The sequence below is a fragment of the Mustelus asterias genome, unplaced genomic scaffold (genome assembly GCF_964213995.1).
Source record: "Mustelus asterias unplaced genomic scaffold, sMusAst1.hap1.1 HAP1_SCAFFOLD_3251, whole genome shotgun sequence".
NCBI lineage: Eukaryota > Metazoa > Chordata > Chondrichthyes > Carcharhiniformes > Triakidae > Mustelus > Mustelus asterias.
This window is the reverse complement of record NW_027593196.1, coordinates 1-19,174: the sequence shown is the minus strand read 5'-3', so window position 1 is coordinate 19,174 and position 19,174 is coordinate 1. Positions and strand designations below refer to the sequence as shown.

Genomic DNA, 19,174 nt, shown 5'->3' with positions numbered 1-19,174 from the left:
TGTGGGACAGTCGGCGTGTATTGTTGTGGGACAGTCAGCGTGTATTGTTGTGGGACAGTCGGCGTGTATTGTTGTGGGACAGTCGGCGTGTATTGTTGTGGAACAGTCGGCGTGTATTGTGGGACAGTCGGCGTGTATTGTTGTGGAACAGTCGGCGTGTATTGTTGTGGAACAGTCGGCGTGTATTGTGGGACAGTTGGCGTGTATTGTTGTGGAACAGTCGGCGTGTATTGTGGGACAGTCGGCGTGTATTGTTGTGGAACAGTCGGCGTGTATTGTTGTGGGACAGTTGGCGTGTATTGTTGTGGGACAGTCGGCGTGTATTGTTGTGGACCTGTCAGTGTTTATTGTTGAACAGTCAGTGTATGCTGCTCCAATAATGTTGCCCTCTCCTGTTCTCTCTCTGGAACCTGTGTAGGAGAAGCTGAAGTTTGTAACTGTTCTGGGAGCTGGATTACTGTGTGGTACAGCGCTGGCCATTATTATCCCTGAGGGAATCGAGCTGCTGCTGAGCGATCGCATGGCAGGTGTGTGGTCCCTTACACTCATTCACCATTGATACTGCATTTATATAGGTCCGGGGAACCTCTCTGTGTTAGCCTGTGGGGCATCAGCCTGCTTCCAGCCTGAGGAAAGGCACGGAGACTGGGCACCATGCACTATCTCGCACGGGGATTGACCCCATACCACCGGAATCATTCTCTCCCACATTCAGCTATCTGAGCAAATTGACTGCCATATACATCAAGGTGGAAGATTAGACTGAGCATGAATATGGAATGGCTAAACTGTAGAAGGAGCAGTGAGACTCGGGAGATTCATATAGAATGATCTTACTGTCTGAGTCCACCAAGTGTAAAATCTAAATGGCAATACAATCATAGGCCGTAAGAGCTCTCCCCTCCTCTCCTAACCCCTACTGCTCCCTCTCCCCTTCTCCACCCCCTTATCCCTTTTCCATTCCATCCTGCTTCCCTCTGTCCACTGCATGTGGTACAGTGGTATCACACTCCCCTGATGAAGCAGTTCTTATATCCTGTTGATTGGTGAGATATTCAATGCCTCTGACTCAGATGGAACAACCTCACTCTCCTAATTGACTTGATTAGAAAGAAAAAGAGCAACTTGCATTTATATAACGCCTTTCACACTCTCGGACCTTCCAGGTCGTGATGTACTTCTCATGTTGGAAAGGCTCCAATGGGGAGATTCCACCTCAGGATATCAAACGCTGGCTAATGGTGGTAATATGTCTGTGATGAAGGCTGCCCAGTATAAAATCGCATGTCTGGCTGCCCTAGGATATGTTCTCCTGACAGAAAACTGATAGTTTTGTCATATTTAACAATACCTCGCCCTCCCTATTTAGATATATAAATCTTTCAGATTATCCCCTCCAGGTTAGTTAATTATATATCTGTGATTCTGTTCCTCCGTCTACTATTTAAGGGTGGGGTCTGGTAGGATGGGAGGTGGAGGGGTCATGTGGGGGGTGTGGAGGGGGTGGATGTGGGGGGCGTGAGGTGGGTGGGGGGGGAACTTTGACAGAAAGCAAAAAAAAAATCTCTTCTGAAAATACATTTTGGAAAAACATTTTATCTGAAATTGCAGATCAGCCCAGGAATATGTCCCAGAGTCAAGTCCTCGCAGAAATCCAGATGTCTGACAGAAACCAGGCTCGCACCAAACAGTTTGTACCTCCTCACTTCATCATTGGCATCTCCCTTGTCATGGGCTTCCTTCTGATGTTCATTGTTGATCAGATCGGCAACTGCATTGTGTGGCAAGGAGGTAAATAGAACATAGAACATTACAGCACAGTCCAGGCCCTTCGGCCCTCGATGTTGCGCCGACCAGTGAAACTAATCTAAAGCCCATCTAACCTACACTATTCCAATATCATCCATATGTTTATCCAATGACCATTTAAATGCCCTTAATGTTGACAAGTCCACTACTGCTGCAGGCAGGGCATTCCACGTCCTTACTACTCTCTGAGTGAAGAACCTACCTCTGACATCTGTCCTATATCTATCACCCCTCAATTTAAAGCTATGTCCCCTCGTGCTAGCTGTCACCATCCGAGGAAAAAGGCTCTCACTATCCACCCTATCTAATCCTCTGATCATCTTGTATGCCTCTATTAAGTCACCTCTTAACCTTCTCTCTAACGAAAACAACCTCAAGTCCCTCAGCCTTTCTTCATAAGACCTTCCCACCATACCAGGCAACATCCTAGTAAATCTCCTCTGCACCCTTTCCAATGCATCCTCATCCTTTCTATAATGTGGTGACCAGAACTGTTCGCAATACTCCAAGTGCGGCCGCACCAGAGTTTTGTACAGCTGCAACATGACCTCCTGGCTCCGAAACTCAATCCCTCTACCAATAAAAGCTAACACTCTGTATGCCTTCTTAACAACCCTATCAACCTGGGTGCCAACTTTCAGGGATCTATGCACATGGACACCGAGATCTCTCTGTTCATCCACACTACCAAGTATCTTACCATTAGCCCAGTACTCTGTAATCCTGTTACTCCTTCCAAAGTGAATCACCTCACACTTTTCCGCATTGAACTCCATTTGCCACCTCTCAGCCCAGTAAATGTTCCACTCTCTGACTAAAATAGCTTATATTTTCAATATTCGCCTTTCTCTCCATAGTTTGGGAGATGAAAAGCCAGGCATTCGCTGCATGTAATTAAACCCCTTCTGGTGAGATATCTTTTTGAACTGCTGCAGTCCATACGGTAAGAACAGAAGGAATAGGAGCAGGAGTAGGCCATTTGGCCCTTTGAACCTGCTCCAAGATTCAACTAGATCATGGCTAGTCTTCTACTATGCTGTTCCCAATGCCATTTTCCCTTGATATCTTTAATATTTAGAAATCTTTCAATCTCAGTTTCAAATATACTCAATGTCTAAACCTCCACAGCCCTTTGAGGTAGAGAATTCCAAAAGATTCACCATCCTCTGAGTGAAGAAGTTCCTCCTCATCTCAGTTTGAGGTGGCCTGCCTCTTATTGTGAAACTATGTCGCTGATTCTATACCTGCCCAAGGCAGGGGCAATACCCTTCTTGCATCTACCCTATCGAGCCCTGTAAGAACATTGTATGCTTCAATTGCCTCTCATTCTTCTAAACTGTAGAGAATACAACCCCAGCCTCCTCAATCTCTCCTCAATGGACTTCCAGCCATCCAAGGAATCAGTCTGGTGAACCTTGACTGAACCCCTGCTGAGGCAAGTATATCCTTCCTTGGGTAAGGAGACCAAAATTGTACACAATACACCAAGCACAGTCACCAAGGCTAAGTACAACTCCAGCAAGAATCTTTATTCCTGCACTCAAACCCTCTCACGGTTCTGGATGTACCTCGTGGGATTGACCCAATGACAATACGGCAATATGTTTCCACATTAGGACGATGCGTTGGGGGGGAATCCTGGAAGTGGTGGTGTTTCCTCAACACAGCAGCAGTTAAGATTACAAATCACTCAAACAATTGTCTTGCTTTGAACTGGAAGAGCAGCTCATGAGCAGCAGACCTCAATGTACTTGAGCTGGGATCTGTCTGCTTAAACACAGTGGGACTTTCAGAGTGGACCTATTGGTCTCATTGTTCACAGTCTTCAAATATTCAACAGCTTGGGCTAGAAGCATAGACAAATTTATGGCACAGGAAGAGGCCATGAGACCCATCGGCCCAGAGCATTTCCCTTTTATAGAAATTGGGGCAATTGGATGCACCTTGCATTGGATGTACCTTGCACCGGTCGGGTGCAAGATTCTGTTAAAATGCATTTATAATCATAGAATCATAGAAACCCTACAGTGCAGAAAGAGGCCATTTGGCCCATCGAGTCTGCACCGACCACAATCCCACCCAGGCCCTACCCCCTTATCCCTACATATTTACCCGCTAATCCCTCTAACCTACGCATCTCAGGACACTAAGGGACAATTTTAGCATGGCCAATCAACCTAACCCGCACATCTTTGGACTGTGGGAGGAAACCAGAGCACCCGGAGGAAACCCACGCAGACACGGGGAGAACGTGCAGACTCCACACAGACAGTGACCCAAGCCGGGAATCGAACCCAGCTCCCTGGCGCTGTGAAGCAGCAGTGCTAACCACTGTGCTACCGTGCCGCCCTATTGTGGGAGGAAAGCCAGTGGTAATCCAGTTCTTAAAGCTGAAGATAGATTTACAGTTCTCCACTTGTGTGTTTTCTGATTTAAAATCACTGAAGAGGGGGGAGATGGTGGCAGAGTGGTAATGTCACTGGACTAGTAATCCAGAGGCCCAGGTTAATGCTCTGGGGACACAGGTTCCAATCCCACCACGGCAGCTGGTGGAATTTGAATTCAATTAGTTGATAAATCTGGAATTGAAAGCTAGTCTCAGTAATGGGCCTCAACATCTAGCCCAAGATGTAAAAACCCATCAGGTTCACTAATGTCCTTTAGGGACAGAAATCTGCCATCCTTACCCAGTCTGGCCTACGTGTGACTCCAGACCCACAGCAATGTGGTTGACTCTTAACTACTGTCTAAAATGGCTGAGTGAGGCACTCAGTTCTTGATTTTATTCCTCTCTGCCATACAGAACTGTATTGAACAAGCACACACCGTGGGTGGGACCTGCAAGTTTTGAGTTCAAAAGGACCCTCCACAAAGGTATGAGAGCTAAAGAGCTTTGAGAGGGTAGGGCGGCACAGTGGTTAGCACTGCTGTCTGCCAGAGACCCAGGTTCAATTCCCTGTCTGTGTGGAGTTTGCACATTCTTCCTGTGTCTGTGTGGGTTTCCTCCGGGTGCTCCGGTTTCCTCCCACAGTTCAAAGATGTGCAGGTTAGGTGGATTGGCCATGCTAAATTGCCCCTTAGTGTAAGGGGGGATTAGCAGGGTAAATGCATGGGGTTATGGGGCTAGGGCCTGGATGGGATTATGGTTGGTGCAGACTCGATGGGCTGAATGGCCTCCTCTTATACTGTAGGGTTCTATGATTCTGGTGGAGCTGGAGCTCTCGATGAAACCCAGGTTCACACCATCCTTTTTGAAGTGTGATTCAATCCAGGTTCTTCTTAACAATTTACCATTGTCATTCCCATTGGGTGCCAAAAAACAAACCTCAACCAGTAAAAAGCAGCTCTGTCTCCCTTAGTCAGGTCAGCGAGACAGAAACTCAGCTGGCACACGGGATGAGGGATATTCACCGTTCGGTGGCTAAACAGCAGCACAGGCCGATTGGCACGTTGAAATCCCTATTTCATCCCGGGGAGGGAGATAACTGGCAGCCTTGTCCGTGTCACTGAGTATAAATAGGTGAAATGTTCCAGGTGCGGTGGGTGAGGTTTGGTTCGAAGCTGGCAATGTCACAGTAGTTTGTGTCTTTTCCTCCTGCACTGTCAGGTCACTGAGCAGTCAGACCTGCTAGCTTTACAGTGCGCTCTTTGTACTGGCTGCTGCTTTTGGCAGTGGATGGGGGGTATCTGAGATTGAGTGACAGGGAGGTTCACGCCAGTGAACAGAGACTCTCTTTGTTCTGTCTCTGGGCTTTGGTTCCGATAAGCAAGCCCTCCCTCTTCTTCCGAAAGTGTCCCATAGAACAAAGAACAGTACAGCACTGGAAACAGGCCCATCAGCCCTCCAAGCCTGTGCCGCTCATTGGTCCAACTAGACCATTCGTTTGTATCCCTCCATTCCCAGACTGCTCATGTGACTATCCAGGTAAGTCTTAAACGATGCCAGCGTGTCTGCCTCCACCACCCTACTTGGCAGCGCATTCCAGGCCCCCACCACCCTCTGTGTAAAAAACGTCCCTCTGATATCTGAGTTATACCTCGCCCCTCTCACCTTGAGCCCATGACCCCTCGTGATCGTCACCTCCGACCTGGGAAAAAGCTTCCCACTGTTCACCCTATCTATCCCCTTCATAATTTTGTACACCTCTATTAGGTCTCCCCTCATTCTCCGTCTTTCCAGGGAGAACAAGCCCAGTTTACCCAATCTCTCCTCCTAACTAAGACCCTTCATACCAGGCAACATCCTGGTAAACCTTCTCTGCACTCTCTCTAAAGCCTCTACGTCCTTCTGGCGACCGGAATTGGACGCAGTACTCCAAGTGTGGCCTAACCAGCATTCTATACAGCTGCAACATCAGACTCCAGCTTTTATACTCTATACCCCGTCCTATAAAGGCAAGCATACCATATGCCTTCTTCACCACCTTCTCCACCTGTGCTGCCACCTTCAAGGATTTGTGGACTTGCACACCTAGGTCCCTCTGTGTTTCTATATTCTTGATGGCTCTGCCATTTATTGTATAACTCCCCCCTGGGTAGGAAGGATAACCCGGGTAATTATAGGCCGGTGAGCTTGACGTCCGTGGTGGGGAAGTTGTTGGAGAAGATTCTTAAAGATAGGATGTATGCGCATTTAGAAAGGAATAAACTCATTAACGATAGTCAACATGGTTTTGTGAGAGGGAGGTCATGCCTCACGAACCTGGTGGTGTTTTTTGAAGAAGTGACCAAAATGGTTGACGAAGGAAGGGCCGTGGATGTTGTCTATATGGACTTTAGTAAAGCATTTGACAAAGTCCCTCATGGTAGGCTAGTGAAAAAGGTTGGATCCCATGGGATAAAGGGGGAGGTGGCTAGATGGGTGGAGAACTGGCTTGGTCATAGAAGACAGAGGGTGGTAGTGGAAGGGTCTTTTTCCGGCTGGAGGCCTGTGACTAGTGGTGTACCGCAGGGCTCTGTATTGGGACCTCTGCTGTTTGTGATTTATATAAATGATCTGGAAGAAGGAGTAACTGGGGTGATCAGTAAGTTTGCGGACGACACAAAACTGGCAGGACTTGCAGATAGTGAGGAACATTGTCAGAGGCTACAGAAGGATATAGATAGGCTGGAAATTTGGGCAAGGAAATGGCAGATGGAGTTCAATCCTGATAAATGCGAAGTGATGCATTTTGGTGGGAATAATGTAGGGAGGAGCTACACGATAAATGGAAGAACCATAAAGGGTGTAGAGACGCAGAGGGACCTGGGTGTGCAAGTCCACAGATCTTTGAAGGTGACGTCACAGGTGGAGAAGGTGGTGAAGAAGGCATATGGCATGCTTGCCTTTATAGGACGGGGCATAGAGTATAAAAGTTGGGGTCTGATGTTGCAGATGTATAGAACGTTGGTTCGGCCGCATTTGGAATACTGCGTCCAGTTCTGGTCACCACACTACCAGAAGGACGTGGAGGCTTTGGAGAGAGTACAGAGGAGGTTTACCAGGATGTTGCCTGGTATGGAGGGGCTTGGTTATGAGGAGAGATTGGGGAAACTGGGGTTGTTCTCCTTGGAAAGACGGAGGATGAGGGGAGACTTAATAGAGGTGTATAAAATTATGAAAGGCATAGATAGGGTGAACGGTGGGAAGCTTTTCCCCGGGTCGGTGGTGACGTTCACGAGGGGTCATAGGTTCAAGGTGAAGGGGGGGAGGTTTAACACAGATATCAGAAGGACATATTTCACACAGAGGGTCGTGGGGGCCTGGAATGTGTTGCCGGGCAAGGTGGTGGAGGCGGACACACTGGGAACGTTTAAGACTTATCTAGATAGCTATATGAACGGAGTGGGAATGGAGGGATATAAAAGAGTGGTCTAGTTTGGACCAGGGAGCGGCGCGGGCTAATTGTTCCTGGTTTCTCGTTTCAAGGCTTCATTCTATGATCATCTTGCTGGTGCCAGTACAGAGTGAGACTGCGGATAGTTGGGAACCTGTCTCGGGGGCAGGGAATTCATATGGTGTTCGTGGAAGTGGAAATGACTAGGGTTGGGAAGCATTTTCCGATCGGGGCCATTGTGATCTCCTGGACTCGTTTCGATCGCCTCAGGGGGTCGGAGAGGAATTTCCCAGATTTTTTTTCCCCATATTGGCCCTGGGGTTTTTCACTCTGGGTTTTCGCCTCTCCCTGGAGATCACATGGTCTGGAATGGGGGGGTGGGGGTAAGTTAATAGGTTGTAATGAACAAAGCATCGTAGCTGTGAGGGACAGCTCGGTGGATAGGATATTGAAATCATAGAATCATAGAAGCCCTACAGTGCAGAAGGAGGCCATTCGGCCCATCGAGTCTGCACCGACCACAATCCCACCCAGGCCCTACCCCCACATATTTACCCGCTAATCCCGCTAACCTACACATCTCAGGACTCTAAGGGGCAATTTTTAACCTGGCCAATCAACCTAATTGGTATGTAGATAGGCTGGAAAATTGGGCGGGAATCCTGGATTCAGGATTCAATCCTGGACCGGGGAGCGGCGCGGGCTTGGGGGGCCGAAGGGCCTGTTCCTGTGCTGTTTTGTTCTTTGTTCTTTGTTCTACATTAGTTCTTCCAAAATGCATCACTTCGCATTTATCTGGATTAAATTCCATCTGCCATTTCTCCGCCCAATTTTCCAGCCTATCTATATCCTGCTGTATTGTCCGACAATGTTCATCGCTATCCGCAAGTCCAGCCATCTTCGTGTCATCCGCAAACTTGCTGATAACACCAGTTACACCTTCTTCCAAATCATTTATATATATCACAAATAGCAGAGGTCCCAGTACGGAGCCCTGCGGAACACCACTGGTGTGGCTTTTGCTACCAAATAAACCTGTTGGACTTTAACCTGGTGTTGTTAAACTTCTTACTGTGAACACCACTGGTCACAGACCTCCAGCCGGAAAAAGACGCTTCGACTGTTGCCCCCTGTCTCCTGTGACCAAGCCAGTTTTCTACCCATCTAGCCACCTCTTCTTGTATCCAATGAGCCTTAACCTTCTTAACCAACCTGCCATGAGGGACTTTGTCAAATGCCTTCCTGAAATCCATATAGACGACATCCATGTCCCAAAAAACAGTGCTCTTGCCCAAAGCAAAAAGACAACTGCTGTTAGACTTGGCACATCCTCTAAGCAGCCAATATGGTTTGAAGTGATTGGAAAGATTTTCTTTTCTCTAAATGAAGAAATCAGAAAGGGGCTTGAGAGTGAGCTGAGCTGGTTAGAGGAGAGCTGGATTCATAGAGTCATAGTGGTTTACAGCATGGAAACAGGCCCTTCGGCCCAACTTGTCAATGCCGCCCTTTTTTAAACCCCTGAGCTGGTCCCAATTGTCCGGGTTGAGCCCATATCCCTCTATACCTATCTTACCCATGTAACTATCTAAATGCTTTTTAAAAGACAAAATTGTACCTGCCTCTACTACTACCTCTGGCAGCTTGTTCCAGACACTCACCACCCTCTGTGTGAATAAATTGCCCCTCCGGACCCTTTTGTATCTCTCCCCTCTCACCTTAAACCTATGCCCTCTAGTTTTAGACTCCCCTACCTTTGGGAAAAGATATTGACTATCTAGCTGATTTGTGCCCCTCATTATTTTATAGATAATCATATAGATCACCCCTCAGCCTCCTACACTCCAGAGAAAAAAGTCCCAGTCTATCCAGTCTCTCCTTATAACTCAAACCATCAAGTCCCGGTAGCATCCTAGTAAATCCCTTCTGCACTCTTTCTAGTTTAATAATATCCTTTCTATAATAGGGTGATTCTGGGGCAGTTACCCTGTCTAAATCGGGGGGATCCACAAGAACAAACATCTTGCTGCTCATATGTTTTACCTGCTGGGACAGTGCAAAGTTTACTCGCCACTCCCCCTTCTCTATCTCTGCTCTCCCTCCTACTTACCTCCTCTCCCTACCTCTGTCCCCTCACTGATCTTCCTGCCCCTCTCCTCCTCTGCACCTCCCCTCACCCTTTTCACTCGTCTCTGATAGGAACCTGCGTTTGGCCAACCCCTCAAGGGCTGCAGCCCCTCTTTAAAGGAGCAGCTATTGTTGGCCAGTGAGGAAAGGACTGGTCGGATGGATTTGAGCTACACGGGGCTGGAATGTGTCCCAGAACACTGACTGCCCTTTGCAGCTGCTGGTTGGAGGAAGTGAGTGTGGAGGGCAGCCTGTATGGATTTTCAGGGTGCTCTTCCACAGAAGGAGCTGCAAGATGGGTCAAAGCTGTGGAAGAATAATGGAGCAGATCAGAAGAATGGTTTAACAGCTTTGAGAAGCTTGCAGAGGTAAGGCTAGCAAGCTTCCCCATACACTGGATGCTGTAGTTTGGACAGAGAAGGTTTGCTCACTTTCCCATTGTGACTGACTGTGCATGGCAAGCCGTCACAAACATTACAGCCTCGACACCCTTTCAACCAGCCTATTCCGAGCAGCATGAGTGATGTGGGAAGGCAGGGCCATTGCTGGGTGCCTGTCCCAAACTACAGCTTCTGGGATTACTATTCTCCAATCCTCTGGAACCTGCCCTGTATGTGGAGATGCCGGCGTTGGACTGGGGTAAACACAGTAAGAAGTCTCACAACACCAGGTTAAAGTCCAACTTTAAAGTCCACTTGGCTTGTGCTACCAAATAAACCTGTTGGACTTTAACCTGGTGTTGTGAGACTTCTACCTGCCCTGTAGCCAGTGAGGATACAAAGATTTCTCTCAAGACCCCAGCAATTTCCTCCCTTGCGTCTTTCAGTATTCTGGGGTATATCCCAACAGGCCCTGGGGACTTGTCTACTTTAACATTTCTCAAGAACCCCGATACCTCCTCCTTTGTGATCTCAGCATGACTCAAACTATCTACACATCCTTTCCCAGACTCATCATCCACCAAGTCTTTCTCTTTGGTGAATACTGACATAAAGTACTCATTTAATACCTCGCCCATTTCCTCTGGCTCCACGCATAGATTCCCTCCCCTGTCCTTAAGTGGGCCAACCCTCTCCCTGGCTACCCTCTTGCTCTAAAAAGCCTTTGGATTTTCCTTAATCCTGCTGACCAATGACTTTCCATGACCCCTTTTAGCCTTCCTTACTTCTTGCTTAAGTTTCTTTCTACTTTCCTTGTATTCCACACTTGCTTCGTGTGTTCCCAGCCTCCTAGCTTTGACAAATGCTTCCTTTTTCTCTTTGACTAGGCTCACAATATCTCTCGTTATCCAAGGTTCCTAAAACTTGACATACTTATCCTTCATCCTCACAGGAATGTGCTGGTCCTGAATCCCTATCAACTTACACTTGAAAGCCTCCCACATGCCAGATGTTGATTTGCCCTCAAACATCTGCCCCCAATCTACATTTTTCAGTTTCCTGCCTAGTGGGTAAATATGTAGGGATGTGGGGGTAGGGCCTGGGTGGGATTGTGATCGGTGCAGACTCGATGGGCCGAATGGCCTTTTTCTGTACTGTAGGGTTTCTATGATTTCTATGATAATATTGTTGTAATTAGCCTTCCCCCAGTTTAGCATCTTAACTTGAGGACTACACTTATCTTTATCCATCACTACCTTAAAGCTTACTGAATTGTGGTCACTGTTCCCGAACTGCTCCCCTACTGAAACATCGACCACCTGGCCGGGCTCATTCCCCAATACCAGGTCCAGTACGGCCCCTTCCCTAGTTGGACTATCTACATACTGCTTCACGAAGCCCTCCTGGATGCTCCTTACAAACTCTGCCCCATCCACGTCCTGAGCACTAAGTGAGTCCCAGTCAATAAAGGGAAAGTTAAAATCTCCCAGCACAACAACCCTGTGGACCTTCAGTGGAATCCTCCTGTTTCAATGGGTTTTGCCGCTGAAATTACAAAACTTAAGGACCCCACGCACCCCAGACATTCTCTCTGAGGTCACGTACCAACCGACTCAAGATCAGCTTCTTCCCTGCTGCTGTCAGACCTTTGAATGGACCTACCTCGCATTAAGTTGATCTTTCTCTACACCCTCGCTATGACTGGAACACTACATTCTGCACTCTCTCCTTTCCTTCTCTATGAACAATATGCTTTGTCTGTACAGTGTGCAAGAAACAATACTTTTCACTGTATAGGAACACATTTGACAATAAATCAAATCAAATAATTTCTGGCAGTGGGTCACAAACAAGGAGCCAAAAGTGGCGGGAGGGCTTGGAGGTCCCTATGGTACACGCTGGAGCACGGTACACGCTGGAGCATGGTACACGCTGGAGCATGGTCCACGCTGGAGCATGGTACACGCTGGAGGATGGTACACGCTGGAGCATGGTACACGCTGGAGGATGATGCACGCTGGAGCATGGTACACGCTGGAGCATGGTACACGCTGGAGCATGGTACACGCTGGAGCATGGTACACGCTGGAGCATGGTACATGCTGGAGCATGGTACACGCTGGAGCATGGTACACGCTGGAGGATGATGCACGCTGGAGCATGGTACATGCCCGGAGCATGGTACACGCTGGAGCATGGTACACGCTGGAGCATGGTACACGCTGGAGGATGATGCACGCTGGAGCATGGTACACGCCGGGAGCATGGTACACGCTGGAGCATGGTACACGCTGGAGCATGGTACACGCTGGAGCATGGTACACGCTGGAGCATGGTACACGCCGGGAGCATGGTACATGCTGGGAGCATGGTACATGCCGGGAGCATGGTACACGCCGGGAGCATGGTACACGCCGGGAGCATGGTACACGCCGGGAGCATGGTACACGCCGGGAGCATGGTACATGCCGGGAGCATGGTACATGCCGGAGCATGGTACATGCCGGGAGCATGGTACATGCCGGGAGCATGGTACATGCCGGGAGCATGGTACATGCCGGGAGCATGGTACACGCCGGGAGCATGGTACACGCCGGGAGCATGGTACATGCCGGGAGCATGGTACACGCCGGGAGCATGGTACACGCCGGAGCATGGTACATGCTGGGAGCATGGTACATGCCGGGAGCATGGTACATGCCGGGAGCATGGTACATGCCGGAAGCATGGTACATGCCGGAGCATGGTACATGCTGGGAGCATGGTACATGCCGGGAGCATGGTACATGCCGGAAGCATGGTACACGCCGGAAGCATGGTACATGCCGGAAGCATGGTACATGCCGGAGCATGGTACATGCCGGGAGCATGGTACACCCTGGAACATGGTCTGAGGCTTGGCTGAAAGTGTCAGTGAAGTCCAAGGGTAGGGCCATTTTCCAGCTGTCATTCATTCTACACACATAGTAACTGCCTCAGCCGTAGTCTGGCACACCAACATAATATATACTGTGGCAATGTGAGCCTGTTTGTCAGCTTATTCTGCAGCCAGCACACTAACACTTGTTCCTCTTCTGTCTTTGTAGACGAGTCCCGAAATCCAGACCAACCGACTTCAGATGGTCAACAGTCCAACTCCTCACAGCACCCTGCGTCAATCACTCAACCTGTAGCAAGCACCAGCACAGGTACATCTACTCCAGGGGTTTGATGCAGAAACTTACCTTTATATCGCAGCCTCAGGATGCCCCTAAGCGTTTCACTTTTGTCGTCACTTTGTAATGTAAGAAACATGGCAGCCAATTAATACCCAGCTACCCTTTCCAGTCTTTCCTGTTGATAAGGGCATAAGAACATAAGAAATAGGAGCAGGAGTAGGCCATCTAGCCCCTCGAGCCTGCCCCGCCATTCAATAAGATCATGGCTGATCATTGGCATCATTGGCAATTTATTGCCCACCCCTAATTGTCTTTCAGAAGGTGGAGAAAATCTGATGCCTTGTATCTCTGTAGTTCTCCTGAGATAAGAGAAGGTTGAAAGGAGATTTATAGAGGTATTCAAAATCGTGAGATAGACAAAATAAAAATGGGGAATATTGATGGTGAGGAGTTGTGAATGATCCTGAACATTGAGCAGTCATCAGCAAACATCCCACTTCTGACCTTATGATGGAGGGAAGGTCATTGATGAAGCAGCTGAAGATGGTTGGACCTAGGACACGAATCCTGAGGAACTCCTGCAGAGATGTCTTGGAGCGGAGATGATTGACCTGCAACCACCACAACCATCTTCCTTTGTGCTGAGTATGAGCCCAACCAGCAGAGAGTTTTCCCCTGATTCCCATTGACTCCAGCTTTGCGAGGACTTCTTGATGCCACACTCGGTCGAATGCTACCTTGATGTCCAGGACTGTCACTCTCACCTCACTCTGGAGTTCAGCTGCTTTGTCTTGGTTGTAATGAGCTCTGGATGGTCCTGACAGAACCCAAACTGCAACTCAATGAGCCTTTTGACAGCACATTTGAAGACATCCTCTGTGACTTTAATTGAGAGAAGGCTGATGGGGCAGGAGTTGGCTGGATTGGATTTTCTTGTGGAGGACAGAGCCAGGTTCTGGAGTAGGTGTCAGTGTTGTCGCTATACTTGAACAGCTTGGCTACGGGACACGGTTAGCTCTGGAGCACCAGGATATCTTTGCTGTAACCATTCTAATGTGATAATGACCAGTCATCTATTTTTAGTACAGATGATCGAGGTATAGACGTTAGCCAGAATATAATGGAAAACCCCTTTTTGAAATCACACCATGGGATCTTTATCACTGGCTGGACAGGGCAGACGGGCGTCTGACATGATGAGATATATATTTATTCATCACTAACATAATATTTTATGTTTCCACACAGAGCCCAGGACAGGCCCGGGTGCTGGATCCAGCCTCACTGCAACACTCGGCCTGGTTATTCACGCTGCAGGTACCAAGCCTGATTTATCCCACTTAAACTCGGTGTGGGGGGAGGGGGTGCTCAGTTTGGTGTGGGGGGGGCTCGGTGTGGGGGGAAAGGGGTGCTCATTTTGGGGGGTGCTTGGTTTGGTGTGGGGCAAGGGGGTGCTCAGTGTGTGGGAGGGGCGCTCGGTGTGGGGGGAGGGGGTGCTCAGTTTGGGGGGTGCCTGGTTTGGTGTGTGGGGGTGGCGCTCGGTGTGGGGGGAAAGGTGCCCAGTTTGGGGGGTGCCTGGTTTGGTGTGGGGCAAGGGGTGCTCAGTGTGTTGGGGAGGTGCTCGTTGTGGTGGGGGAAAGGGGTGCTCGGTGTGGAGAGGGGCTCAGTGTAGGGTTACGAGGATAGGGCAGGGTAAAAGACCTGGCTAAGTGGCTCTGTCAGAGAGTTGGTGCAGGCCTGATGGGCTGAATGGCCTTCTGTGGGGATTCTATGATTCTAACTCTTTTAATTCTGGTAACGTTCTGAAGAATCTGTTACACCCCCTCCAAGGTCTATCTATCCTTCCGCAGATAGAGTGCCGAGATTAAAAGCAGTATTATAGATTGGGGTCTAACCGGAGTTCTGTGCGACTGTAATGTAACCTCCATACGTGAAAAGGAATTCCTCTGTAATGTGGCTTCAGAACTAACCTGTTTTATTGCCTCTTCCAGCGGACGGTGTGGCCCTCGGTACAGCAGCAGGATCCTCCCAGATCTCTCTCCAAGTTATTGTATTCTTTGCCGTCATCCTTCACAAGGTGAACAGACACACTAACTTTCACATTCAGCGTTGGTGAGCTCTGGCCAGTGGTGGTGAGGATCACCTGAGAAGGTGCTGGACCTTCTCCTTCACCCACGGCAGTCCTGATGTCCTGACCAATGTTTATCACACAACCAACATCGCTATAACAGAGGTCACTATCACATTGCTGACCATGGGAGTTTGCTGCCCCCAAACTGGCTGTGGAGAAAGGAGTAGAATGTGCTGTCAGTTTCTATAACCAGGGGGAGACTGGTCTTTCATCAATCTGTCTAACTATAGACTTCCCCTTAAACCCCTTTTTAAATACATTTAAATCTCAGTGCTTAGACACCCTGGACAAAGCTGGTTTCTCGATCGTGCTTTTGCCAGTGGATTAAACACCCAGTCCCTCCAGCTGCCTGCGGTATGTACCATCTACAGGAGGTTTCTTTGACAGTAACTCCCTTCCCACTAACTCCCACTGGCAGGAAGTTAGACAGAAGCGATATCCTGGGAATACCACTCTCTCCACTTTTCCCCACCACTCAGCATGCTGACTTGGGGCTATATCGCTGCTCCTTCACTATCACTGGGAGAAAATCCTGGAACTCCCTCCCTAACAGCACTGTAGAACATTTATGTCTCCCTCTGTCCTTAATCCTCAACTTAACCAAATTCCCAACTTCTCACTCAATCTACGTCTCTCAGGCATGGTCAGCAGTGTACACGACATATTAGCAATACTGTATAGTTAGAATTCAATTAGCTTAGAACATAAGAAACATAAGAACATAAGAAATAGGAGCAGGAGTAGGCCATCTAGCCCCTCGAGCCTGCCCCGCCATTCAATAAGATCATGGCTGATCTGAAGTGGATCAGTTCCACTTACCCGCCTGATCCCTATAACCCCTAATTCCCTTACCGATCAGGAATCCATCTATCTGTGATTTAAACATATTCAACGAGGTAGCCTCCACCACTTCAGTGGGCAGAGAATTCCAGAGATTCACCACCCTCTGAGAGAAGAAGTTCCTCCTCAACTCTGTCCTAAACTGACCCCCCCTTTATTTTGAGGCTGTGCCCTCTAGTTCTAGTTTCCTTTCTAAGTGGAAAGAATCTCTCCACCTCTACCCGATCCAGCCCCTTCATTATCTTATGGGTCTCTATAAGATCCCCCCTCAGCCTTCTAAATTCCAACGAGTACAAACCCAATCTGCTCAGTCTCTCCTCATAATCAACACCCCTCATCTCTGGCATAGTTGGCATATTGTCCTATAATGTCTGGACATACTAATGCTGGGTCCATCATTCCCTAGTGTTACGAAATTGGGTCGAGTAATTGTAGATTGGTGTTTATAAAATGCAAGGGAGAAAGCTTTGTATGGTCCCTTTAAAAGGTGGTGCTTTTTCTGTGATTCGAGAGTTTAAAAAATGCAAGTACACAGAGAGCCCAAACAGAAACATTTGTATGGAAAGGCCAAGCAGCAAGGTTACCAGGACAATAGGCTTTTGAATTTAGCCAATCAATTTGAATCAGGCACTTAGATACCAAGAACCTGTTAAATTTAAATCTGATAGTTTTGACAACCTAGGACCAATCCTATTGTGGGAATTATTGTTATGTCATCATAGGTATAAAAGAAGGGGGCAGTGGGACAAAAAGAGAGCAACTGCCACCTGCCAGAAATAACAGCTCACAGCTCTCAATTCTCGAGATAGAGAGAGAATCACTGGCCCTCATAGCTTCATCTTAGAGAAAACATCATCTAGATAGCAAAGGTACCAAAGAAGAAAGAAGTTCCAGACAGAAGAATCAACAGAGAACGTCCAGAATATTCCAGAAGACACAAAACCTGGTTGTAATTTGGAGAGTGACTATGCTCTATTTTTACTAATGAGTAGGAATTGTATTTATTGAAACAACATATCATTAGAATCTTGTTTTATTCAGGAATAGTTAATAGTGAGAAGGATTTATTCAGTTTAAGAGTTTAGTTAATACGTTCACTGTTAGATAAATAAATTGTTAGGTGTTGATTTTAGAGTATCAGGGAGTTATTTTTTTATAACCACTCGGAGTTGCTGAAGCATAGGTCGCACCACTTCACACACACTCTTTACAGATTATGAGGTGAGGTACTCTGGGTGTTTTGGTGTCAGTTCTCAGAGGGGGGATCAACCTCCGCTTTATAACACTAGTCATTCCTCATCTTTTCCTCAGTCAGTTCAGTCCCATTTGATTGGGTAATTTAGCTTCCATTTGCTCCTTTACGTTTCTCGCCACTCCCAGTTTCCAAATTGGGACTTTTTCACTGCTCAATTCAACCTCAAATCACAAAAATAGGTCAACAAGCAAGGCAGGGGCTGGAGGGAGGGGGAGCTGAGTGTGTGTGGAAGGTGCTATTGCAGCTGGGAACACAGAGGCAATGGCAGAGGATAATCTATAAGGGTGAGTGTGTAACAGAGAGAAAGCAAGAGAATTATGTGCAGATTGGGATTGCCTGGCAGGGTTGACTGTGTGTGCTTACTGCTGTCCATCTGGACATTTCCAGGCTCCTGCGTCCTTTGGTTTGGTGTCGTATCTGATGCACGCAGGTTTAGAGAGACAGCAGATTCAGAAACACCTCTTCGTATTCTCTCTGGCAGCCCCACTTCTTGCCATCACCACCTACTTTATCGTCAGCAAGGTAAGCCCCACCATTAAATCCACCTCCAAACCTCAGACTCCACCTTGTCCCCATGCCTCTGCTCATTCGCGCCCTCCTCTCTCACTCTCCTCCCCTCTCACTCTCCTCTCTCACTCACTCTCCCGCTCTCTCCTCTCTCTCCTCCTCCACTCCTCCTCTCTCACTCTCCCGCTCTCTCTCTCTCTCCTCCTCCTCTCTCTCTCTCCTCCTCTCTCTCTCATCTCTCTCTCTCTCCTCCTCTCTCCTCCTCCTCTCTCTCTCTCTCCTCTCTCTCTCTCTCCTCCTCCCTTTCTCTCCTCCTCTCTCCCTCTCCTCCTCTCTCTCCTCTCTCTCTCTCTCTCCTCCTCTCTCAGTCTCTCCTCCCCTCTCTCTCTCCTCCTCTCTCTCTCCCCTCCGCCACCCTCTCTCTCGCCTCCTCTCTCTCTCTCCTCCTCTCTCCCTCTTCCTCTCTCTCCTCTCTCTCTCTCTCTCCTCCTCCTCTCTCTCCCTCCTCCTCTCTCTCTCTCCTCCTCTCTCTCTCCTCCTCTCTCTCTCCTCTCTCTCTCCTCCTCTCTCTCTCCTCCTTTCACTCTCCTCCTCTCTCTCTCCTCCTCACTCTCCTCCTCTCTCACTCTCCTCCTCCTCTCTCACTCTCCTCCTCTCTCACTCTCCTCCTCTCTCACTCTCCTCCTCTCTCTCTCCTCCTCTCTCACTCTCCTCCTCTCTCACTCTCCTCCTCCTCTCTCACTCTCCTCCTCTCTCACTCTCCTCCTCTCTCACTCTCCTCCTCTCTCTCTCCTCCTCTCTCACTCTCCTCCTCTCTCACTCTCCTCCTCTCTCACTCTCCTCCTCTCTCTCTCTCCTCCTCTCTCACTCTCCTCCTCTCTCACTCTCCTCCTCTCTCTCTCCTCCTCTCTCACTCTCCTCCTCTCTCACTCTCCTCCTCTCTCACTCTCCTCCTCTCTCTCTCCTCCTCTCTCACTCTCCTCCTCTCTCACTCTCCTCCTCCTCTCACTCTCCCTCTCTCACTCTCCTCTCTCCTCTCTCTCACTCTCCTCCTCTCACTCTCCTCCTCTCTCACTCTCCTCCTCTCTCACTCTCCTCCTCTCTCTCTCCTCCTCTCTCACTCTCCTCCTCTCTCTTCTCCTCTCTCACTCTCC

At 48.6% G+C, this 19,174-nt stretch overlaps 1 protein-coding gene across 1 annotated transcript; it reads left to right on the top strand.

Moving 5' to 3' along the window:
• Window positions 1–304: 304 nt before the first annotated feature.
• Window positions 305–18,035, top strand: LOC144490412 (zinc transporter ZIP9-B-like; the record flags this gene model as incomplete). Its single annotated transcript, XM_078208155.1, has 6 exons — window positions 305–527; window positions 1,612–1,791; window positions 13,216–13,317; window positions 14,536–14,604; window positions 15,279–15,364; window positions 17,901–18,035. Coding segments are annotated over exons 1-6 (579 nt in total), but the record flags the coding sequence as incomplete, so codon positions are not given.
• Between the last annotated feature and the right edge of the window lie 1,139 nt (window positions 18,036–19,174).